The sequence below is a fragment of the Delphinus delphis genome, chromosome 20, assembly GCF_949987515.2.
Source record: "Delphinus delphis chromosome 20, mDelDel1.2, whole genome shotgun sequence".
NCBI lineage: Eukaryota > Metazoa > Chordata > Mammalia > Artiodactyla > Delphinidae > Delphinus > Delphinus delphis.
Window position 1 is genome coordinate 5,267,138 of NC_082702.1, and position 20,657 is coordinate 5,287,794.

General features: G+C 42.3%; 2 protein-coding genes across 2 annotated transcripts; one reads left to right on the plus strand and one right to left on the minus strand.

Moving 5' to 3' along the window:
• Positions 1–4,435: 4,435 nt before the first annotated feature.
• Positions 4,436–19,984, plus strand: LOC132416400 (zinc finger protein 836-like). The gene is made up of 4 exons (XM_059999766.2): positions 4,436–4,618; positions 6,940–7,030; positions 14,889–15,015; positions 18,526–19,984. Exons 2-4 carry the CDS (start codon positions 7,016–7,018, stop codon positions 19,851–19,853), a joined length of 1,470 nt encoding a protein of 489 aa, XP_059855749.1. The 5' UTR covers positions 4,436–4,618; positions 6,940–7,015; the 3' UTR covers positions 19,854–19,984.
• Positions 9,003–10,370, minus strand: LOC132416406 (CDKN2A-interacting protein-like). Its single transcript, XM_059999771.1, is given in 3 exon segments — positions 9,003–9,241; positions 9,244–9,786; positions 9,789–10,370. Coding segments are annotated over 3 exon segments (1,170 nt in total). The 5' UTR covers positions 10,177–10,370.
• Positions 19,985–20,657: the final 673 nt, after the last annotated feature.

A 20,657-nucleotide genomic window follows, 5' to 3' on the forward strand; every position in this document is an offset into this window, starting at 1 on the left:
TGTCATCCATTAGCATGTGTAATCAACAAATGATTTAATACCCTCTTAAAAAGAAATTCGCCCTTTTAATGGTTATATGATCAATTATTATCTATAGTTTTACAGTGGCTGTTGAATGACTCTGTAGGTATTTTGTGAAAAAGCAGGGAAGAATGATGAAATCCTTTATGCACAAGGATTGGTAGTATTATCAGGGAAAATACAAAAAAGTAGGGAATGAGCGTGAGCATATGTTGCTCCAAACCTTAACTCCTCTGGCTGAGCTAGCTGTCCCAGCTGCTCTGACAATTATGCCACTATATACACCCCTTCCACCACTTTCCATTCCTATCCAGCCTGTATTCCTTACACTGAGGCCCAGGACAGCCCCTCCTTATAGGGGTCAGATAGAAAATCCTGTGTTAGTTTCAGGGGTACAGGGACTTGGTCTGGTATTGCCATCTAAGACCCGACAGGGCACCCAATTTGGGCCAGGAGCCATTTCCGGGACGGGCAGTTCCCCTTACGCCGTTATCTCATAGGGGGCGTAAATGCAAATGAATAGCCGGCTGGGTTTCTCAGGCTTGTTTAATTGGAAAGATTGCAGTCCTCCTTATAGGGAGGATCCCCTACACCTGAAGCCCACTTGGAAGCACCCACAGCTGAACCGAATTGGGACCCCAGTCAGGGAAGAAGGCCCTTATTAGAGCACCACTCATTAGTGCACCTTGGCAGGGCCTTGAAAAGGGAAACCAAAGCAAAAGAGTTTGAGCAACATTCAGCAAAACAAATGAAGACCTCAGGCCTACAGACGTCATACTAATGCAGATCCTGAGGCCCCTGAAAATATTAGAATAGTACATTTGACCTTTTGGGGCAAAGTGCCTCCGATATCAGGAGAAAGTTGGAAAAATTAGATGGTACATTTGGAGTGAACCCTCCTCAGTTGGTAGATGTTGCTTTTAAAGTGTTCAACAGGGAACAACAGAAAAATGAAGATGCAAAACGACACGCCACTCTTTTGACAGTGGCATTGGATTCCCGGAAGGCGAGTAACCTGAAGAGAGGTGAGTGCCCACTGGGGAAGGAACAATGTGCTTACTGGAAGGAGGGGGAACATTGGAGAAGGTTGCCCTCGGCTAAAACAGAAGAAGAACGATAAAAGACAAGAACCTCTCATGGTAGAAAGAGAGGAACACTGAATGAAGAGGCCCAGGGGCTCCCTTGGACTTGAGGCACCTAATTCCCCACAGAAGTTGGGGGTGAAATTGACAGTGGGGAATGAGCTGATTAACTTTCTTTTTTTTTTTTTAAATAAAATTAAATATTTATTTATTTATGGCTGTGTTGGGTCTTCGTTTCTTTCTGTGCGAGGGCTTTCTCTAGTCGCGGCAAGTGGGGGCCACTCTTCATCGCGGTGTGCGGGCCTCTCCCGTTGCGGAGCACAGGTTCCAGATGCGCAGGCTCAGTAGCTGTGGCTCACGGGCCTAGTTGCTCTGTGGCATGTGGGATTTTCCCAGACCAGGGCTCGAACCTGTGTTCCCTGCATTGGCAGGCAGATTCTCAACCACTGTGCCACCAGGGAAGCCCTGATTAACTTTCTGATAGACCTCACCCTGAAGTTTTTCCACCAGAATAGCTTGACATCGAAGTCCCACCAGAACACGCTTTAATTTAAGCCTACAGATGGGGCTCATGAAAATCCCTGGAAAGGAGACAAAGCTCTTTCCCGCAAGGTCTTAAAAATAACCCAAAGACTGCTGTCAGACCTCCACAGATGGGGACTCAACACAGAGGAAACTGCCCAACCCAGGACTGAAAAACAGACTGTCCTCAAATGCCTTGAACTGCAAGAAATTTCAGATAACCTGCTAGTGTTTGTGTGGACACTTTTTCAGGATGGGTGGAAGCATATCCCACGGACAGAAAATCTCTGAAGTGGTTAAAGCCCTTCTAAGGGATATTATCCCCGGATTTGGAAGAAGGCATTAAAACTGCATTCATCCTGGAGACCATAATCAACAGGAAAAACCGAGAAAATGAATCATACATTAAAAAGGAACATCGCTAAAACATGTCAAGAGACACTGAATTTGGGATGAGGCCTTGCCAGTTGCTCTGCTATGGATCAGTGGCTCCCAGAAGCAGGCTTAAATTAAGCCTTTTTAGAATACTGTATGGCAGGCCTTGCAGGTGTGTTCCCAGACAGGAGAATCTATAAATGCTAAAGACCTAGCGGTGGCCAATCACATTAAAACTTTGGGCTCTATTTATTCATGAGTAGACCTCCAACAGGTCTGCCCATCCAACCGAAGTAGATGGGAATTCCATCTCCATTGCCCATTGGAGAAGGGGCAACCAATTTGTTTAATTGTGTCCAAAGAAATAGCACCGGAATTTAGTATATGTATTGAACTGGAACCAAAACCCCAAGTTCAGTTACGAATTAGACAAGAAACTGCTAAGAGGTTTCCTCAGGTTTAAATAGTTGTAGATAAAAAGGACTAACTAAAGATTCTAAGGAATATTCCTCACCTCTGTTCAGCAGAAGTGTCTTCATTCCTTTTCCCACAAGATTGTGGGATGGAAATTGACAGTGGGGAATTGTAATAGGGAAGAACACTTTGTATTCTATTACAAGTTCATCACTGAAGGGATGTTGCCTAGAAGCTTAAATTATACATAATGGCCCATCTCTGGGAACCCAGCCTCCCAGGTCATGAGCCTTAAGGTAAAATACCTTTGTTTAGCTCAAAGGAAACCTCCTGACCAGGCCCACCTGTGAATGACTGCAGGGAGGAAGAAATTGACACATCCCCCTCTGGAGGCTGATGGAAACCAGGAAGTGTTTGACTTTACTGCCTCCCCTTTTAGTATAAAAGGAGCCTGAATTCTAACTCAGGCAAGATGGTTCTTTGGGGGCATGAGCCCACCATCTTCTTGGTTTGCTGTCTTTCTGAATAAAGTCGTTACTCCTTGTCCCAACGACTCGTCTGTTGATCGTTGGCCTGTCATGTGGCGAGCAGTAGGGGCTTATACTCAGTAACAAAAGAACAATGTAATTTATATCAGTTTTTAAAAATGTATTGCTCTTTTTAAAGCAATGGTTAGTAAAAATGTTTTTAATTTAAAAATTTTAAAAAAAATTAAAGAAAAAGAGTAATCATTACTGACAGAAGTTATCACATACCTTAGTCCTCCAGTCTCAGACCCTGTGTTTTTTTTTTTTTTTTTTTTTTTTTTGCGGTATGCGGGCCTCTCACCCCTGCGGCCTCTCCTGTTGCGGAGCACAGGCTCAGCAGCCATGGCTCACGGGTCCAGCCACTCCGCGGCATGTGGGATCTCCCCGGACCGGGGCACGAACCCGTATCCCCTGCATCGGCAGGTGGACTCTCAACCACTGCGCCACCAGGGAAGCCCAGACCCTGGGTTTTGTCCCTGAGTCTCTGGAACCGAGCAGTGTTGAGTTGGCCTCCTGGCTGAATAAGAAACAGAAAGGATAAGTTGTTCTGCAGGGTGTCAGTATGAAATGGCCCATTCTTCCCAGGGAGAGTTTTGCATTTATTTATTTTTGGCTGCCTTGCGTCTTCCTTGTGGCGCGCAGGCTTTCTCCAGTTGCGGTGAGTGGGAGCTACTCTTTATTGTGGTGTGCGGGCTTCTCATTGTGGTGGCTTCTCTTGCTGCAGAGCTCAGGCTCTAGGAGGGTGGGCTTCAGTAGTTGTGGCATGCGGGCTTCAGTAGTTGCGGCACGTAGGCTCTAGGAGCGCGGGCTTCAGTAGTTGTGGCATGTGGGCTGCAGTAGTTGCAGCCTGTGGGCTCTAGAGCGCAGGCTCAGTAGTTGTGGTGCATGGGCTTAGTTGCTCCGTGGCATGTGGGATCTTCCTGGACCAGGGCTCGAACCCGTGTCCCCTGCATTGGCAGGCGAATTCTTAACCACTGCGCCAGCAGGGAAGTCCCGGAGTTTTGTATTTTTTATTCTAGTTTGTAATACAGAGACAAGTCAAGCTCTTGTTTTCTTATCTGCTTAAATTAATACTAATTGCAGGAAATGTTCCACATCCAATGACTGCCCCACAGCTACCACTTGGAGACCCAAGTTCCCAACCACTGAATTGCTTGAGCCTCAGGAGCAGGACTTGTGAGCAACATGCTGGCAAAAACAATTTTTTATTAAAATCATTTTCTACTTGTTAGGAGGAAACATCCTAGTTTCCAACATAACTGGTCCCCAAAGCTGTAAGCTTTTACCTGAAAACTGTAACAGCCAGTAACTTAAGGGGTTTCAAAGTACTGGGAAGCACCATTCCCTGACTGCCCCCCCTACCCCCGTCCCGCCTTTCGGGCTCTCGGGCTCGGACCTGGACTCTCCTCGCCCCGCCTCTCACCTTCAGCGCTCCGCCCAAGTCCCGCCTAGAAGCCTCGCCTCTGAAGTACGCGCTGCGTGCGCAGTTTCTTACGGAAGCGGAAGCGGAGACCTGAGAGTGAAGGTCGCACAGCGGAGCTTAAGTTTTTCCCTCTAGTGTTAAGTCTGTGCTGCGCGGTCCCCCTTACTCCATCTTTAGGGTCTCCGAGGTTCTGCGGGCGTAATAGCCCAGCGCCCGCCGTCCGCCCCAAGTAAATCCAGAAGTCGCCGTTACAGGTCGAGTATTAATTTCCTTTGGGTTTGAAATCGCTGTGAGGGTCCTTGCCCTTTGCTTTTCGGCCTTCGGTCCACTGAGACACCGCCTTTCGCGACATTATCCTGCTTACAATCCTTTATTACTTCCGCCTGCCCCTTGTAAAGTCCTCTTCTGCGAGCTGCATTCGCGCGCCCGCAGCTTCGCTCTCTCCCCCGCCCCAGAGGGCAGCGCCGGCCGCCGCGCTCCCGGACAGGCCGCGTCCTCTCCCGGGTCCCGGGATTCTGGAGACCCCACCCCCCTCCGGAGACCCTCTCCCTCCGTCCCAGCGCCTCTGTCCTCGCGTCTCCTCAGGCCGGTACTTGTGCTCCGCAAGCCTCCTCTTCTAGTCAGCTCTTCCGCTCACCCTGTGTAGGGGGAGGTGACCAGGGCCAACCGTGTGACACCCAGTATTCTTCCCTCACGAGTTCATCTCGCTGGAAATTGTTCTCAAAGGGATAGTAAAATGAAACAGATTTAGCTCTTAAAGTAGCGGGTGGATAAAATAGAGAAGTGAATAAAGGAGTGTGATCTCCTGGGTTTGGAGAGCAACATGGGGACAGGGGCCCTGCGTCAGCTGTAGCAGGAGGGACAGCAGTGGTGAGAGCACTTCACAGAGAGTGGGGGGAGAGGATAAAAGAGTTAGAAGTAAGGCCTTCGGAGCATCGTGGTCCTGGGAGAGACACAGAGGACAGGTGTTGACTAGAAGAGCAGAGGAAGACAGAGCAGGAAGGAAGCATAGCCGTCTGGGGTGCCATAGAGTGGGAGTGTAACAGGAATAGAAGGAATGTAATCTGGAGGGCAGAGCGGGAGCGGAGATGGAGGAAGAAAGAGGCAGAAATATATGGATATTTAGGACAATCAGAAAAGTTGGGCGTAAAGAGCAACGAGAGGGGGAACGAGTTGCAGAGTAGTGGGGCAGGACAGGTGTGATAAAATAAATAGCAGGGCAGACAGCAGGAGAGTAGAGGGGAACAAAGAGAGAAATAGGGAGATAGATAAAGAATGAAATAGAAACACATAGTAGTCAGGTAGAGGGGGAAACTGGATACAGATGGGGGGTGAGTTCTTTGGATATGGGTGATTAAGTTGTGATATTTTAATTTGTTGCTTTAGAATGTGAAACATTTGAAGTTTATCCGCTTATGTTATCCACCTCTGGCTAGATATCCAAGGGAAATGAAATCATTATAGCGAGGGAAATATTTGCACTGCAATGAACATTACTGTATTATTCACAACAGCCAAGATGTAGAAAGAACTAAAATGTCTGACAAATGAATGGATATAGAAAATTTATTTCAGCCATAAATTATGACATTATTATGACAGAAAAAGGCAGATATTATAGGTGGAAAGTAGAAATGTCTTACTCATAGGGCCATAGAGTATAAAGGGTATTAGGAGGGGTTGGATGGTGGGGTAAATGGGGTGGGGTTGGTCAGAGGTTACAAACGTTCAGTTGTAAAACGAAAAAGTACCACATGTATATCTAATGTACAGCATGCAGACTATAGTTAATCACACTGTGTTTCTGTGTACTTGGAGTTTGCTCTGAGCGTAACACTCAAGTGTTCTCACTACACAGAAATAAAATGGTAATTGTAAGTTGATGGAAGTGTAAACTATTGTGATAATTATTACACAGTGAATATACATCTATCAAATAATCACATTATATGCCTCACATGTACACGGTTGTTACTCATCAATCCTACCTCAGTTAAGCTGGGAAAGAAAAAGAAAGTGAGGGCTGTGCTGGCCTTGCCACTGCTGAGTGGTGCTCAACCCAGGCTTCATATTAGATCGATGAGGCATTTTGCATATACATGTTTTGTACCCTCGAATGAGAGATTCTTCTTCAGATCGTCGGTGTGAGGCCAAAGCTCAATAATATTTAAGTTGCCCCCATTAATTCTAATCTGGATCCAGCATTGAGCATCATGACTCTGGGTCCCCCCGTTCCTGAGGGCTGAGATCTGGGCTGAGGGTGAGGGCTCTGCTCTGCGTGGGGATGGATCAGGGCTGGTCTGTGACCTGCAGGGGATCGTCGGGTCCCGCTGAGGTGCCCACTGCTGCTGGGTACGTGAGGGCCTCACCTGGAGGGGAGCGAGATCTGAAGAAAGGGTGGGAAAACTCACCTGTTGGTCTTTTACGAGTTTACTGTCCTGAGCCCCTCCTGGGACAGTGGGCAGCAGAGGACCGTCTGTTCCACATGCTGAGGGCTTCCCTGTGTGTGTGGTGGTGACTCAGGAAGGGGGTGTGTCGATTCCAAGCATTAAACAGCCTGTTTTCCACTTTCAAGGTCAACCTCTAAAGACTCAACGTTGTCTGAGGAAGAAGCCCTGAAGAGGAGGGAGAGGAAAGAAAAGGAGTCAGAAATGGCTCTTTCTCAGGTAAAGTCATATTCTCAGTTTTTTCTTCTGCCTGTGCTTCCTGAAATGCCATTCTTTGGACTTGCTAATCTCTGACTCTGAACTATCCTGCCTAACACCTGTACATTCACACTCACCCGGGTCCTTCCCTCAGGGCCTGTCATCTCCACTTAGATCCCATCTCCCCATGACCCAGTGACCTGGAACTTGTGAAGAGGCTCCACTGGGTGCAGTGCTGGGCAGGGCTTCACACCCACAGATTCAGGCAGAGCGTCAGTGCTATTGGGTGGGAGGGGTTGTTTAGGGCCCCATCTGGATGGACTGTCTGCTCTCCGTAAACCAGGATAAAGAAACTGCACATGAAAGTCAGTTATTAGGTGCACAATACCTGGTAAAATCTGGGAGTAGACCAACAAGGGGAAATTTGTTCTGACTTTTTCTAAGGCAATTAAGCTAAATGAGTGAGTCACTGACTTCAGAATCTTAATGATTGGGAACAGAAGGAAAAATTCAGAACCAGACATCAGTGATAGAGGGTGTTTTATTCCATCATCTGTTTCAAACTATGAAATCAGTCTAAATGTCTGAGAGGTGGAAATTCCTTAAGTCACTTTCATCACATTCATTCTTCAGATTTTGTATTTTCACTGTGCTGGTTTTGTTCTTTGGCACAGAGAAATTTTTACGTTTGATGAAGGTAAGGTTTCCTCTTCATTGTTTATCACATCCTGGCATCCAGTTTCCCAGCACCATTTGTTTTGTTTTGCTATAAATTTATTTAATTAGTTTATTTATTTTTGGTTGCATTGGGTCTTCTTTGCTGCACGCAGGCTTCTCCCTAGTTGTGGCAAGCGGGGGCTACTCTTTGTTGTGGTGCATGGGCTTCTGTTGTTGTGGAGCATGGGCTCTAGGCATGTGGCACGCCAGCTCAGTAGTTGTGGCTCGTGGGCTCTAGTTGCTCTGCGGCATGTGGGATCTTCCTGGACCAGGGCTCAAACCCATGTCCCCTGCATTGGCAGGCAGGTTCTTAACCACTGTGCCACCAGGGAAGCCCTCCCAGCACCATTTGTTAATGGCAGCTGTCTTTTTTCCACTGTGTAGTCTTAGCATCCTTAGTATCAGTAGATTTTAAATATATACAAAGGATCATTTCTGAGCGTTCTCTTGTGTTCCATTGGTTTATATATCTGTGTTTATGCCAGTACCACACCATCTTGATTACTTTATAATATGTTTTGAAAATTAAAGGGTGGCCTCCATCTTTCTTCTTATTCAAGAGTGTTTTGGCAATTTGCGGTCCCTTGAGTTTCTGTGGTGTCTGGCCTGTGTTTCTTCTATTTCTGCAAAAATTGCCATTGTGATTTTGATAATGGTTGCATTGAATATGTAGAACAGTTTGGGTAGTTTGTTTGGACATTTCAAGAGTTTTGAGACTTCCAGTCCATGAGTATAGATTTATTTGTATCTTTGGATTTCTTTTTTTTTTTTTTTAGTCTGAGGCAACTATTTTCTCTTTTATTCTTTAACAGACATGTTCAACATTATGGGCAACATTCTTAAAACCTTAAGCTTCACAGACTTTCAGACGTTCAAATACTATGGTCTCCTTTTCTTTGATGTGAAGGATTATTCAGCTAGAAAAATAAAGCATGGTAGACAATACATTTTCACCAGATTCAAAGTAGTACAAAAATTAAGACTACAGAATTACACATTGTACCTAATGTGTCATTAGAAATAGAAGACAGTATTTTCTTCAGCAAATAAAACAGCATATTGGTATGCTGTTAATGCATAAACCTTTTAATGTATACTGTCATTCACAAGTTATTTACAACTTCCACTGTGTGAAGAGAACTAGAATGTAGATTTTCTGCAAAACTGGAAAAAAGCAATACAAAATTTGTGAAAGCCTGTGTTTCATATTATACAAAAGTAAGCAAGTTTTTCTCTTCAAATACCAGATATTGTACGCAGTGATATTTTGGACGTATTATAGTAATTCTTGAGGATGTTTTAATGCTCGAGGTAAGTTTACAGGCCTTGACTCTTCATCGAGGAGTACTAAGTCTTCTGTTTCACTGCCTCTGTATTTCCTTTTACATATTTTTACCACCATCTTCTTCTTGAGAAATAACTTCCAGGCTTCTCTTGATGCACCTGCTTTTGCGTTTTCTTTGCTTTTTCCACAGCCAGTGCCCAAATACACAGGCTTACATCTCAGTTCACAATACTTTCTTGAGAGCTCTTATTTTGAGGCAGATCTGCCAGTTCTATTAGTGGGACAAGACACACATCCAGTGTTGCTTTCAGAGCCTTGATAGCTGCGTTTAGGAGCTCTCCATGATTCATGCTGGGACTGAAGTCACCAACGGCCACCAGCTTCCATGCCACCATTTTGTACAGTCTATTGACAGAAGGCTGCTTCGGTTTCACATCTTCATTGGTTAACTTGCAACAGGAGAATCTGACAGAACTCTCGCTCGATTGCGAAGTACTTTCAGAAGGCAGCTGTGACGTGCTGGTCTGAGAACTACTCTTAGAAGCCAGCTGGGACACACTTGCTATGGAAGTGCTTTTGGAAACCAGAGAGCCACTGGTCTGGGAGTTGTTCTTGGAAGCTAACAGTGATGCAGCTACCTGTGAAGTGCTTTTGGAAGTCAGCATCGTGTTTGCTGAGGTGGTGCTTTTGGGGGTTAGTAAAGATGTGCCTGATGAGGAACTGTTTTTAGAAACAGATGACAAAACACTTGCCTCTGAACTAGTTCTGGGAGTTAACCTCTTGAAGCTGTCTCTGAACTAGGTTTAGAAGACAACGGTGGCAACTCTACTTCTGAGCTTCCTGAGAAGCCCAACAAGGACACCTCAATCTCTGAAATGCTTTGAGAGGCTGAGACTGAAGAGCCTTCCAAAGCACTCTTTTTCGGGGATCCACTTTGTTCTCTGGAATCAGTAGATGGGGTCACATGACTGTTCACACTGGATTTCAACAACGAAGAAACAAAGGACGCTGAATCATGTTTATCTGGAGTTTCTGGTTCAGAAATTTTTCCAGACCCTACCGTTGTTACCTGAGAGGGAATGCTGCTGCTGCTTTGGCTGGAAACAGATCGCTCTCCATCACTTGTGGAGCTATTCTGACTCCGGGTACTAGAGCTCCGTATCATTTCTTTTTAGGTTCCGCATATAAGTGATATCACACGATATTTCTTTCTCTGTCTGACTTACTTCAGTTAGTATGACAATCTCTAGGTCTATCCATGTTGCTGCAAATGGTATTAATTCTTTTTAATGGCTGAGTAATATTCCATTGTATATATGTACCACATCTTTTTTATTTTAATTTTATTTTATTATTTATTTTTGGCCACCTTGGGTCTTTGTTGCTGCACGCGGGCTTTCTCTAGTTGCGGTGAGTGGGGACTACTCTTCATTGCAGTGTGTGGGCTTCTCATTGTGGTGGCTTCTCTTGTTGCCGAGCATGGGCTCTAGGTGCACGGGCTTCAGTAGTTGTGGCACGTGAGCTCAGTAGTTGTGGCTCATGGACTCTAGAGCGCAGCCTCGGTAGTTGTGGCGCATGGGCTTAGTTGCCCCGTGGCATGTGGGATCTTCCCGGACCAGGGCTCGAACCTGTGTCCCCTGCATTGGCAGGTGGATTCTTAACCATTGCGCCACCAGGGAAGCCCCGTACCACATCTTCTTTATCCATTATTCTGTTGATATTTAGGTTGCTTCCATGCCTTGGCTCTTGTAAACAGTGCTTCAGTGAACACTGGGGTGCATGTATCCTTTCGGACCATGTTTTTCTCTGGATATATACCCAGGAGTGGGATTGCAGTGTCATATGATAGCTCTATTTTTGTTTTTTTTTAAGGGACCTCCATAGTCTTCTCCATAGTGGCTCAATTTACATTCCCACCAGCAGTTCAGGAGTGTCCCCTTCTCTCCACACCCTCTCCAGCATTTATTGTTTGTGGGTTTTTTTTTTGTTTTTTTTTTTTTTGCGGTACGCGGGTCTCTCACTGTTGTGGCCTCTCCCGTTGCGGAGCACAGGCTCTGGATGCACAGGCTCAGTGGCCATGGCTCACGGGCCCAGCTGCTCCGCGGCATGTGGGATCTTCCTGGACCGGAGCACGAACCCGTGTCCCCTGCATCGGCAGGCGGACTCTCAACCACTGTGCCACCAGGGAAGCCCTGTTTGTGGATTTTTTGATGGTAGCCATTTTGACTGGTGTGAGGTGATAGCTCATTGTAGTTTTGATTTGCATTTCTTTAATAATTAGTGATGTCGAACTACTTAGCAATTTTTTACTGAAGTATTTTTTTTAACATCTTTATTGGAGTATAATTGCTTTATAATGGTGTGTTAGTTTCTGCTTTATAACAAAGTGAATCAGCTATACATACATATATATCCCTATATGAAGTATTGTTGGTTTACAGTGTTTGGTTAGTTTTGGGTGTACAACAAAATGACTCAATTTTATATATATTCTTTTTCAGATCCTTTCCCCTTATAGGTTATTACAAAATACTGAGTATGGTTCCCCGTGCTATATAGTAGGTCCTTGTTGGTTATCTATTTTATACAAAATAGTGTGTATATGTTAATACCAAATCCTAATTTATGCCCCTCCCTTCTGCTTTGGTCACCCCTAACTTTCTTTACTATATCTGTGGGTCTATTTCTGTTTCATATGTAAGTTCAATTGTATCTTCTTTCCTTCAGTTTCACATATAAGTGATATATTTGTCTTTCTCTGTCTGGCTTACTTCACTTAGTGTGATAATCTCTAGTTCCATCCATTTTGCTGCAAATGGCATTATTTCATTTGTATTTATGGCTGAGTAATATTCCATTGTGTATGTGTATATATATGTGTGTGTGTGTGTGTGTGTGTGTATATATGTATACATATATACATATATACACACACACACATGCATACACCACATCTTCTTCATCCATTCATCTGTTAGTGGACATTTAGGTTGCTTACATGTCTTGGGTATTGTAAATAGTGCTGCAGTGAACATTGGGGTGCATGTATCTTTTCGAATTATGGTTTTCTCCCGATATATGCTTAGGAGTGGGTTTGCAGGATCTGAATCTTCCTTTTTTTTTTTTTTTTGCGGTACGCGGGCCTCTCACCATTGTGGCCTCTCCCGTTGCGGAGCACAGGCTCTGGACGCACAGGCTCAGTGGCCATGGCTCATGGGCCCAGCCGCTCCATGGCATGTGGGATCCTCCCGGACCGGGGCACGAACCCGTGTCCCCTGCATCGGCAGGCGGACTCTCAACCACTGTGCCACCAGGGAAGCCCTGAATCTTTCTTATTTAACTCTTTTGTTCTGCCAAAGTTGGATTCAGTTTGTTCTCTTTCTGCTTCTTTGAGATGTAAAAAATTCTTGAGTGGAGATCTTTTCCCTTTCTGTTGTAACCGTTTAGCCGTGTAGATTTCTCTTTTGTTATAGCCTTCAAGTAAAATGGAGGTATTGAAGTGTCATATTGTTACTGTGCTGCTGTTTCCCCCTTTTTTTTTTTAATTAATTAATTTATTTTTGGCTCTGTTGGGTTTTCGTTGCTGCATGTGGGATTTCTCTAGTTGCGTCAAGCAGGGGCTACTCTTCGTTGCGGTGCGTGGGCTTCTCACTGCGGTGGCTTCTCTTGTTGCGGAGCATGGGCTCTAGGCGTGCGGGCTTCAGTTGTGGCACACGGGCTCAGTAGTTGTGGCTTGCAGGCTCTAGAGCACAGGCTCAGTAGTTGTGGCACACGGGCTTAGTTGCTCCGCGGCATGTGGGATCTTCCCGGACCAGGGCTCAAACCCGTGTCCCCTGTATTGGCAGGCAGATTCTTAACCACTGCGCCATCAGGGAAGTCCCTGTTTTCCTCTTGATTTCTGTTAACGTTTGCTTCATTTGGGGGGAAGCTCTAATGTATATATTTATAACTGCTATATCTTCTTAGTGAATTGACTCGTTTAAGATTGTATAATATCCTTTGTGCCTTCTGTCAGTTTTTGCCTTTGTTTTGTGTGATATAATATCCTCAGCCCTGCTCTCTTTAGCATGGAATATCTTCTTCCTTTCTTTCACCTTTAGCTTTTCCGTCTCATTTGATGTGTGAATGTTCACATTTCCAACTGTCTGACACACTCTCTCTGTGTCTCTTACACTTGGTCTTCCTTTTTTCCTCCTGTTACTTCCTCTAGTGGTCCCTGCTCAGGCACACTGAGCAGTGGTGAAAGGTTGGTGCCCTGGCCAGCCCCCTTTATTTCACTGTAATTACAGAGGATACGTATCAAGTGTTTACTTTTCATGACGTTTGGTTAAATGTTCTTGCTTAATAACAATATATTTTTTCCATACGCTTTTTTTGTCATGATTTTTAATTCTCCAAGAAGTTTTTAACTTTACCACTGTGATAATTTTCTTAATCTGTGAAAATAGTGTATAACACTAAACTTCTCTAATTTTGTGTCAATGTTTTTTAGTGGAAAACAAAAAAACCGATGATAAAAAAAATTGTCCTGAAATATGTAAAGAGATAAGTCTTCTCGTTCCAGTTGATTTTGTGTTGATCTGTGTGATGGGTGCCATGGATGTGCAAGCCATTCATTTAGATAAAAGACATGATTTCAAAAGTATATATCTTTTTGCAGTTGAAATTATATCTTCAATATATTCCGTGGCCTTGGTGGTGGGATGAATTGGGTGATTGGGATTGATACATATACACTAATATGTATAAAATGGATAACTAATAAAAAAAAAGACCTGTTTAAGTAATAGAAGACATGAAGAGATGAAACAGATTTGAATCCTTGTTTTAATGATTTAAGGTACATATACATAAGCAAGTGTCTGCAATCCAAAGTAAAAGAAAGAAATGCCCTAACCAAGGTATAAATATATATATACATATATATGTTCCGTGGCCTTGAATTTTTCTACACCATCATGTTAATGGGTTTAAATAGTAGTAAGATTACTAACATTGTATGTGCATGTGCTTGTGTGCCCGCATCTATAATGACCTTTCATGCTATTCCATGTCATTCACCTTGAATGTCTTTCAAGCTTTTCTCAGGGATCCCTCTGTCAATGTACTCTTTTTTTTTTTAAACATCTTTATTGGAGTATAATTGCTTTACAGTGGTGTGTTAGTTTCCGCTTTATAACAAAGTGTCAGTGAACTTTCAATGCTCTCCTTAACTGATTTTTAAGCTTCAATTCCTGTGCTCAACCACCTGAGTTCAGGTGCTTGCTGTGTCATTGCTTAGCTTCTTGACTTGGTTCGAGTTTCTCTTTGTGTCTCTGACACAGTTTTCCGCTCTGTAAGATGGGAACATATCTTTCTCGAATGAGCTGTTGTATTGATAAGAAGTTCGTGCTTGTAAAGTACTTATTTTGAGTAATGTTTTGTCTATAGGAAGTATTCAAACACTTTTAGTCATTGCTGTTTCTATCATTATCATAATTGAAGATTTTGAGTTTTCTTTAAAGCCATTGTGGACTTTGTCATCTCTGAAGCTGCCACTCATGGTGTAACTTATTTAAATATTGAATATCACTCAATGTTTAGAACATAGATCTGACACTTCTGCATAGACAACCCCTTGTTTAGTATTATTTATATATGTTTTATGGATTCTCCACAAAGATGACAAATCCATATTTATTGGATGATATGATAATCTCTTATGAAAAAGCATAAGAATTTAAAATAAGGGACACAGTATTTGCTCCAAATACCTTAACACAGATCTTTCAGAACATATACTTGAACCAAATCGATCCTTACCCCTCTCTCATCTTCCCATTTTGTATGAAGATAACCCTTCTCATGACCCGTTGTTGAAATGTATTTTCATTTCAGGAATGGTTGACCTTCAAGGATGTGGTCATTGAATTCTCTCAGGAGGAGTGGGAATGCCTGGACCCTGGTCAGAGGGCCCTGTACAGGGACGTGATGTTGGAGACCTACAGGAACCTGATCTCTGTGGGTGAGGATAACTTCCCTCTAGAAGTTGGGATCTCCCCTTGGGTGTTTTGCATTTTTCCCTCTGTGCCTCTTGGGAGGCCCTGTTTCCTTTGATCTGAAAAGCCTGTGGACTCAGACATGAAGTACCATCATGCGTTTAAACTGACCCTTTCTTCAGATGATCTGCCCATTTCATGTTACATTAGGGGTTATTCAAGAGCTTAATTATGTATAAAGCTCAATGGCAGACTTTTAAACGATATCCAATTTCTTGTCTTCTGCCCTGTGGCTTTGACTGACTATTTCTTGGAAGAGTGCTAGATATATGTATTACACTGTTCCCAATGCATTTAGAAGGAGGAGGTGGATGAATTTGTGAAATATTTTTCCTGACCCACCTGTAATGTCCTCACTCCTCAGCTGAACAAAGAGCTGTGGTTTTGGAAAAACCACACCAATTTACATTTCTTTGTTCTGATAAGCAGAAATTTCTTTTTCTGATCTGAACATTATCTCCATTTTTGGAGCAAGAGGAAGAGCCCAGGACTCTGGTGAGTGGTGTGAAAATAGCAAAAAAACCAAATGGGTAGGTGTATCAAAAGTGTGAACACAGGTGGGATCTCAGGGCAGAGAGGAAGCCACAACATTAATAGTGTTTGGGAAACGCTTCTCATGGTGGAGCGTTCTTTGGGAAAACCAAAGTTTCTTTATTAAACTCTCAGAGGAGACTTTTCTTCTACTCGAGTTATCACTCTATCCTTCCAAATGTAAAATGTATTCTTTCACCCTCCAGTGTTGCTGCAGCTCCTATAGAGACAAAGGCAAGGTCTTTATCAAGATCCACAACCCTCATCATCTGGCTGCTGTGAACTGGTTGTTGCTTGACTTTGAGGAGCATGAAGCGGGCTGTGTTATTGGCTTGTCTAGCCCTCTTCTCTCCTTATGGACTTGATTCTATTGGATGCTCAGTTTTTAGTCCATATAGATCAAAGCTGATGCCTCTAGTGTCTAACCCCTGACCCTGTCCTGGTTTCATGTCTGTTGTATTTGGAAGATATAATCAGAAGATGGAAAATACCAGCTGCTATTTAATTTTTATTAATTTAAAAAAATTTTAAAATTATTTTTATTATTTAATTTTTTTTTTTTTGGCTGCGTGTTGGGTCTTTGTTGCTGTGCGTGGGCTTTCTCTAGTTGTGGTGAGAGGGGGCTACTCTTCATTGCGGTGCACAGGCTTTGCGCAGGCTTCTCATTGCAGTGGCTTCTCTTGTTGCAGAGCACGGGCTCTAGGCATGCGGGCTTCAGTAGTTGTGGCGCGTGGGCTTAGTTGCTCTGCGGTATGTGGGATCTTAGTTCCCGGACCAGGGCTCGAACTGGTGTCCCCTACATTGGCAGGCGGATTCTTAACCACTGTGCCACAAGCGAAGTCCCAAGATCACTTATCAAAGAAAAATATATTATTTTTGGTTGAGAACAAATTCTAACTGGAGAATATAGGGTGTCAGTTGTCAAGTCGGAAGTAGCACAGATCTTATTTTCTCTGCAACATACTTTGGCTCTGAATGTCACTACATCACTGGAAAATGGCAGGATAGCTTCCAGGCATTTGGCAATGGAGAGTCTCTCCTTGTCACAAACTATAGTTGGAATTTTGGAGTCTGTCTTTTTTAAAAAAAAAAAACAACAAACTTATTTATTAAATAAATATTCTTGATGTTAAACTATTATTGAATATATGATTTACAAATATTTTGTATTATACCATACATTGTTTTTTCACTCTGCTGAGTATGGTTTAGTGCACAATAGTTAATAGTTATGATGTAGTCCAATTTATCTGTTTTTAGTTTGTTGGCCTGAGCTTTTGCTGTTACATCTGATAAATCATTGGTGAATCCAATGTTAATCTTTTTTTGTAAATTTACTTATAGGAGTTTTATTCACTAGGGACTTAGGTTTAGATCTTTGAAGCATTTTGAGTTAATACAGTAATGGTCCAACTAAATTCTTCTGCATGTGGATATCCAGTTTTCTCAACACGTTTTGTTCCATAGACTGCCCTTCCCCCATTATGTGGTCTTGACAACCTTGCGGAACATCATTTGACCTTATACACGGAAGTATTTTCCTCAATCTCTTGTGTTCCACAGGTCTCTCTGTCTTTATGCCAGTACCATACTGCTTTGATTAGTGTAGCTTTGGAAAAAGTTTTGAAATAAAGAAATGTGAATTGTCTGACTTTGTTTTCAAACTTCTTTTTGCTCTTCATTGTGTCCTGAAATTCCACAGGAATTGTAGGATTGATTCATCTGTTTCTTCAGCAAAGCGGTATTGGGATTTGGGATTACACTAGGGATTATTTTGAATATCCTGATAACTTTGGCTAGTATTGACATCTTGACAATATCAGCTTCAAATCCATGAACTTGGGGTATCTTTGCATTTATTTGTGTCTTCTCTAATATGTTTCAGAAGTCTTTATTTTGCAGTAGTTACAAATCCTTCCCTTCTTGTATAATGTTATGTTTAAGTACTCTTCCTTTTTGATTCTATTGTAAATTGAATTGCTTTGATTGTTCTTTTTTTTCTCCGGTATGCGGGCCTCTCACTGCTGTGGCCTCTCGCGTTGCGGAGGCTCCGGACGCGCAGGCTCAGTGGCCATGGCTCACAGGCCCAGCCGCTCCGCGGCATGTGGGATCTTCCCAGACCGGGGCACGAACCCGTGTCCCCTGCATCGGCAGGTGAACTCTCAACCACTGCGCCACCAGGGAAGCCCTGCCCTGTTCATTTTTAATGTTTAGAAACCCAGTTGGTTTTTGCATGTTGATGTTGTATCTAGTAATTTTTTTGAAGTCTTTCATTATTTCTATAAGTTTTTTTTTACTTATTAATGTTGCAGAATGCCTGTTATGGGTATGTCATTTTGTAGAAGATATTTAGAAAAATGTTTTGTTTTCATAAAAACTGTCCTATTGAATTCTTTTTCTCTATGGTATATATGTTTTATAATTCTAAACAGCGACGTATTATTAGATAAGCTTGTTTTGGATATTTTAGCATTACAGTATATTGTGTGTTCATTAACATTTACTTATGTACACCAGGTATGCAGAATATATCTGTAGTATAATGTATTTTTCTCAGAGACAGCAGTATGTTTACTGTTAATTGGTACATGCTTTGGAGTCATGGTGGAAAAATTGCGTTCTTTTGAGAGCTGACGTCTGTTTTTCCTGTGTGAGTGTTTTTGTCATAGCGGGTTTGCAAGTAGTCTCCTCTAAAATCAATTTGAATTGTATTTTATAACTCTTTTTTTAGTAAACAATTCTATTGCTTTAGTGTTTCTAATAATTTTAAGATCATAGTTGGGCAATTTCAAAATTTTAAAAAAATTAAAAAAAATTAAAAAAATACATAGTTGGGAAGTTTTACAACTGTGTTTGGTATAAGTATTACCTTTGGTGTAATATCATATATTCAACATGAAACAGTTAATTTTGAATTTATCCCTATGGCTCTTTATGTCTTGTAGATATCTGTCCAATACATGTGGTCAAGCAATTACAACCCAAAGGGAACAGTGATCCAGGAGAAGTATTTCAAAGAGTGATCTTGGGAAGATCTAAAAGTCGTGAAATCAAACATTTTTACCTCACGGAAATCCAGAAAAATATGTATGACTTTGAGTGTCATTGGAGAGATGATGAAAGAAATTACAAAGGAATACCTATAACCCATAATGGAAATCTCACTGATAGAAGAGATATACATGGTAGAAGGGATGCAGGAATCAAGCCCATTGGAAATAGGCTTGGATTAAACTTTCAGGGTAAACTGCAGGTATTTCAAACTGACAGGTTAATTTCTGGATGTAATGAAGTTGAGAGGTCCATCAACAATAGTTTCTCATTTTCACCACTTCAAAGAATTCCTCCTCGTGTCCAAACTAACGTTTCTAATGTATATGGGAATGATGTTATGCATCCTTTAGTACTGACACAAGATCAGAAAACACACAGGGAAAGAGATTTTAAATGTACTGAGTGTGGGAAAACCTTTAGTCATGGCTCAATTGTCAGGAATAATCAGATAATCTATTCAGAAGAGATATTACATAAATGTGATGTATGTGTCAAGGGCTTTAGTACAAAGTCACACCTTGCAGTTCATGAGAGCATTCATACGGGAAAGAAACCTTACAAGTGTAGTGAGTGCGGCAAGGTATTCAGTCAAAAAACAGCCCTTGCAAATCATCAGAGAATTCATACTGGGGAGAAACCTTTCAAATGTAACGAGTGTGACAAAACCTTTAATCGCTACTCAAACCTCAGTAGACATAAGATAATTCATACAGGAAAGAAATTATATAAATGTGAAGCATGTGGCAGGGTCTTTAGTCGAAAATCAAACCTTGCAGATCATCGGAGAGTTCATACTGGAGAGAAACCTTATAAATGTAATGAGTGTGGCAAGCTGTTTAGTTACAGTTCACACCTTTCAACTCATCAGAGGATTCATACCGGAGAGAAACCTTACAAATGTAATGAGTGCAGCAAGGTCTTTAGTGAAAAGGCAACTCTTGCAAAACATCAGAGGATTCATACTGGAGAGAAACCTTACACATGTAATGAGTGTAGAAAGGCCTTTAGTCAAAAAGCACATCTTCAACTTCATTGGAGAGTTCATACCGGAGAGAAGCCTTTCAGATGTGATGAGTGTGGCAAGGTCTTCAGTCGAAATTCACACCTTACAAGTCATCAGAGAGTACATATGGTAGAGAGACCTTTCAAATGTTTTGAGTGTGGAAGAGCATTCACTGAGGTCTCAACCCTCACTAAACATCAGAAAATCCATACCTGAGAGAAATTGTGTAAGTGTATTACATGTGGGAAGGTCTTTAAATCTCAAAGTAGAAAAGAAACTATACAAATATCATGAGTGTGGCAAAGCTTTTATGTGTGTAAGTCTCACTTATGATCAGATAATTCATACTGGAGTGTTACATTACAAATGCAATGAGTGTCTCAAAGTGTTTAGTCAAAGTGCTTACCTTATGATCCATGACAGAATTCATATTGGAAGGAACTGTGAGAAATGCAATAAATGTGGTAAGTTCTTAAGTGTGCTTTCAGGCCTAACTTGCCATCAGCTGATGTATACAGGTGAGAGCCCTTAAAAATGTAATGAATCTTCACATCTTAGGCTTCCTGAGAGTATTCATACTGGATAGAGCCCAGATACATGTATTTAATGTGGTCAGGCCGTTGATAATGCATTCTGGAAAGAATCCTCACCAGTGCCATGAATGTGAGAAATCTGTTCTCATGGCTCACATCACACCAATAATCAGGTAGTCTGCACTGGACAGCATGTTACAAATGTACTGAATTTTGCAAAGCGTTTAGGTTGTGCCTTAAACTCAGGGGTCATCAAATACTTCATTCTTTAAAATGCAATGAATGTGTCAAAATTTAATATATTGCTTACTCGTACTTAAATACCAGAATATTTATCGTGGAGAGAAACCGCACAAATGTAATGTGTGTGGCAAGGATTTTACCCAAACATCACAGTATGTTCTACTGGAGCGATAACTCGCAAATGGCAATGAGTGTGGCAAAACCTTTACGTTGAGTTCACGTATTAGGGAGCAGCAGAGAGTCC

Bases quoted from the DNA above. Each gene is read 5' to 3' on its own strand.
- LOC132416400 (XM_059999766.2), top strand. The intron at 15,016-18,525 runs GTGAGGATAACT...TATGTCTTGTAG, and splicing joins CAGGAACCTGATCTCTGTGG to ATATCTGTCCAATACATGTG.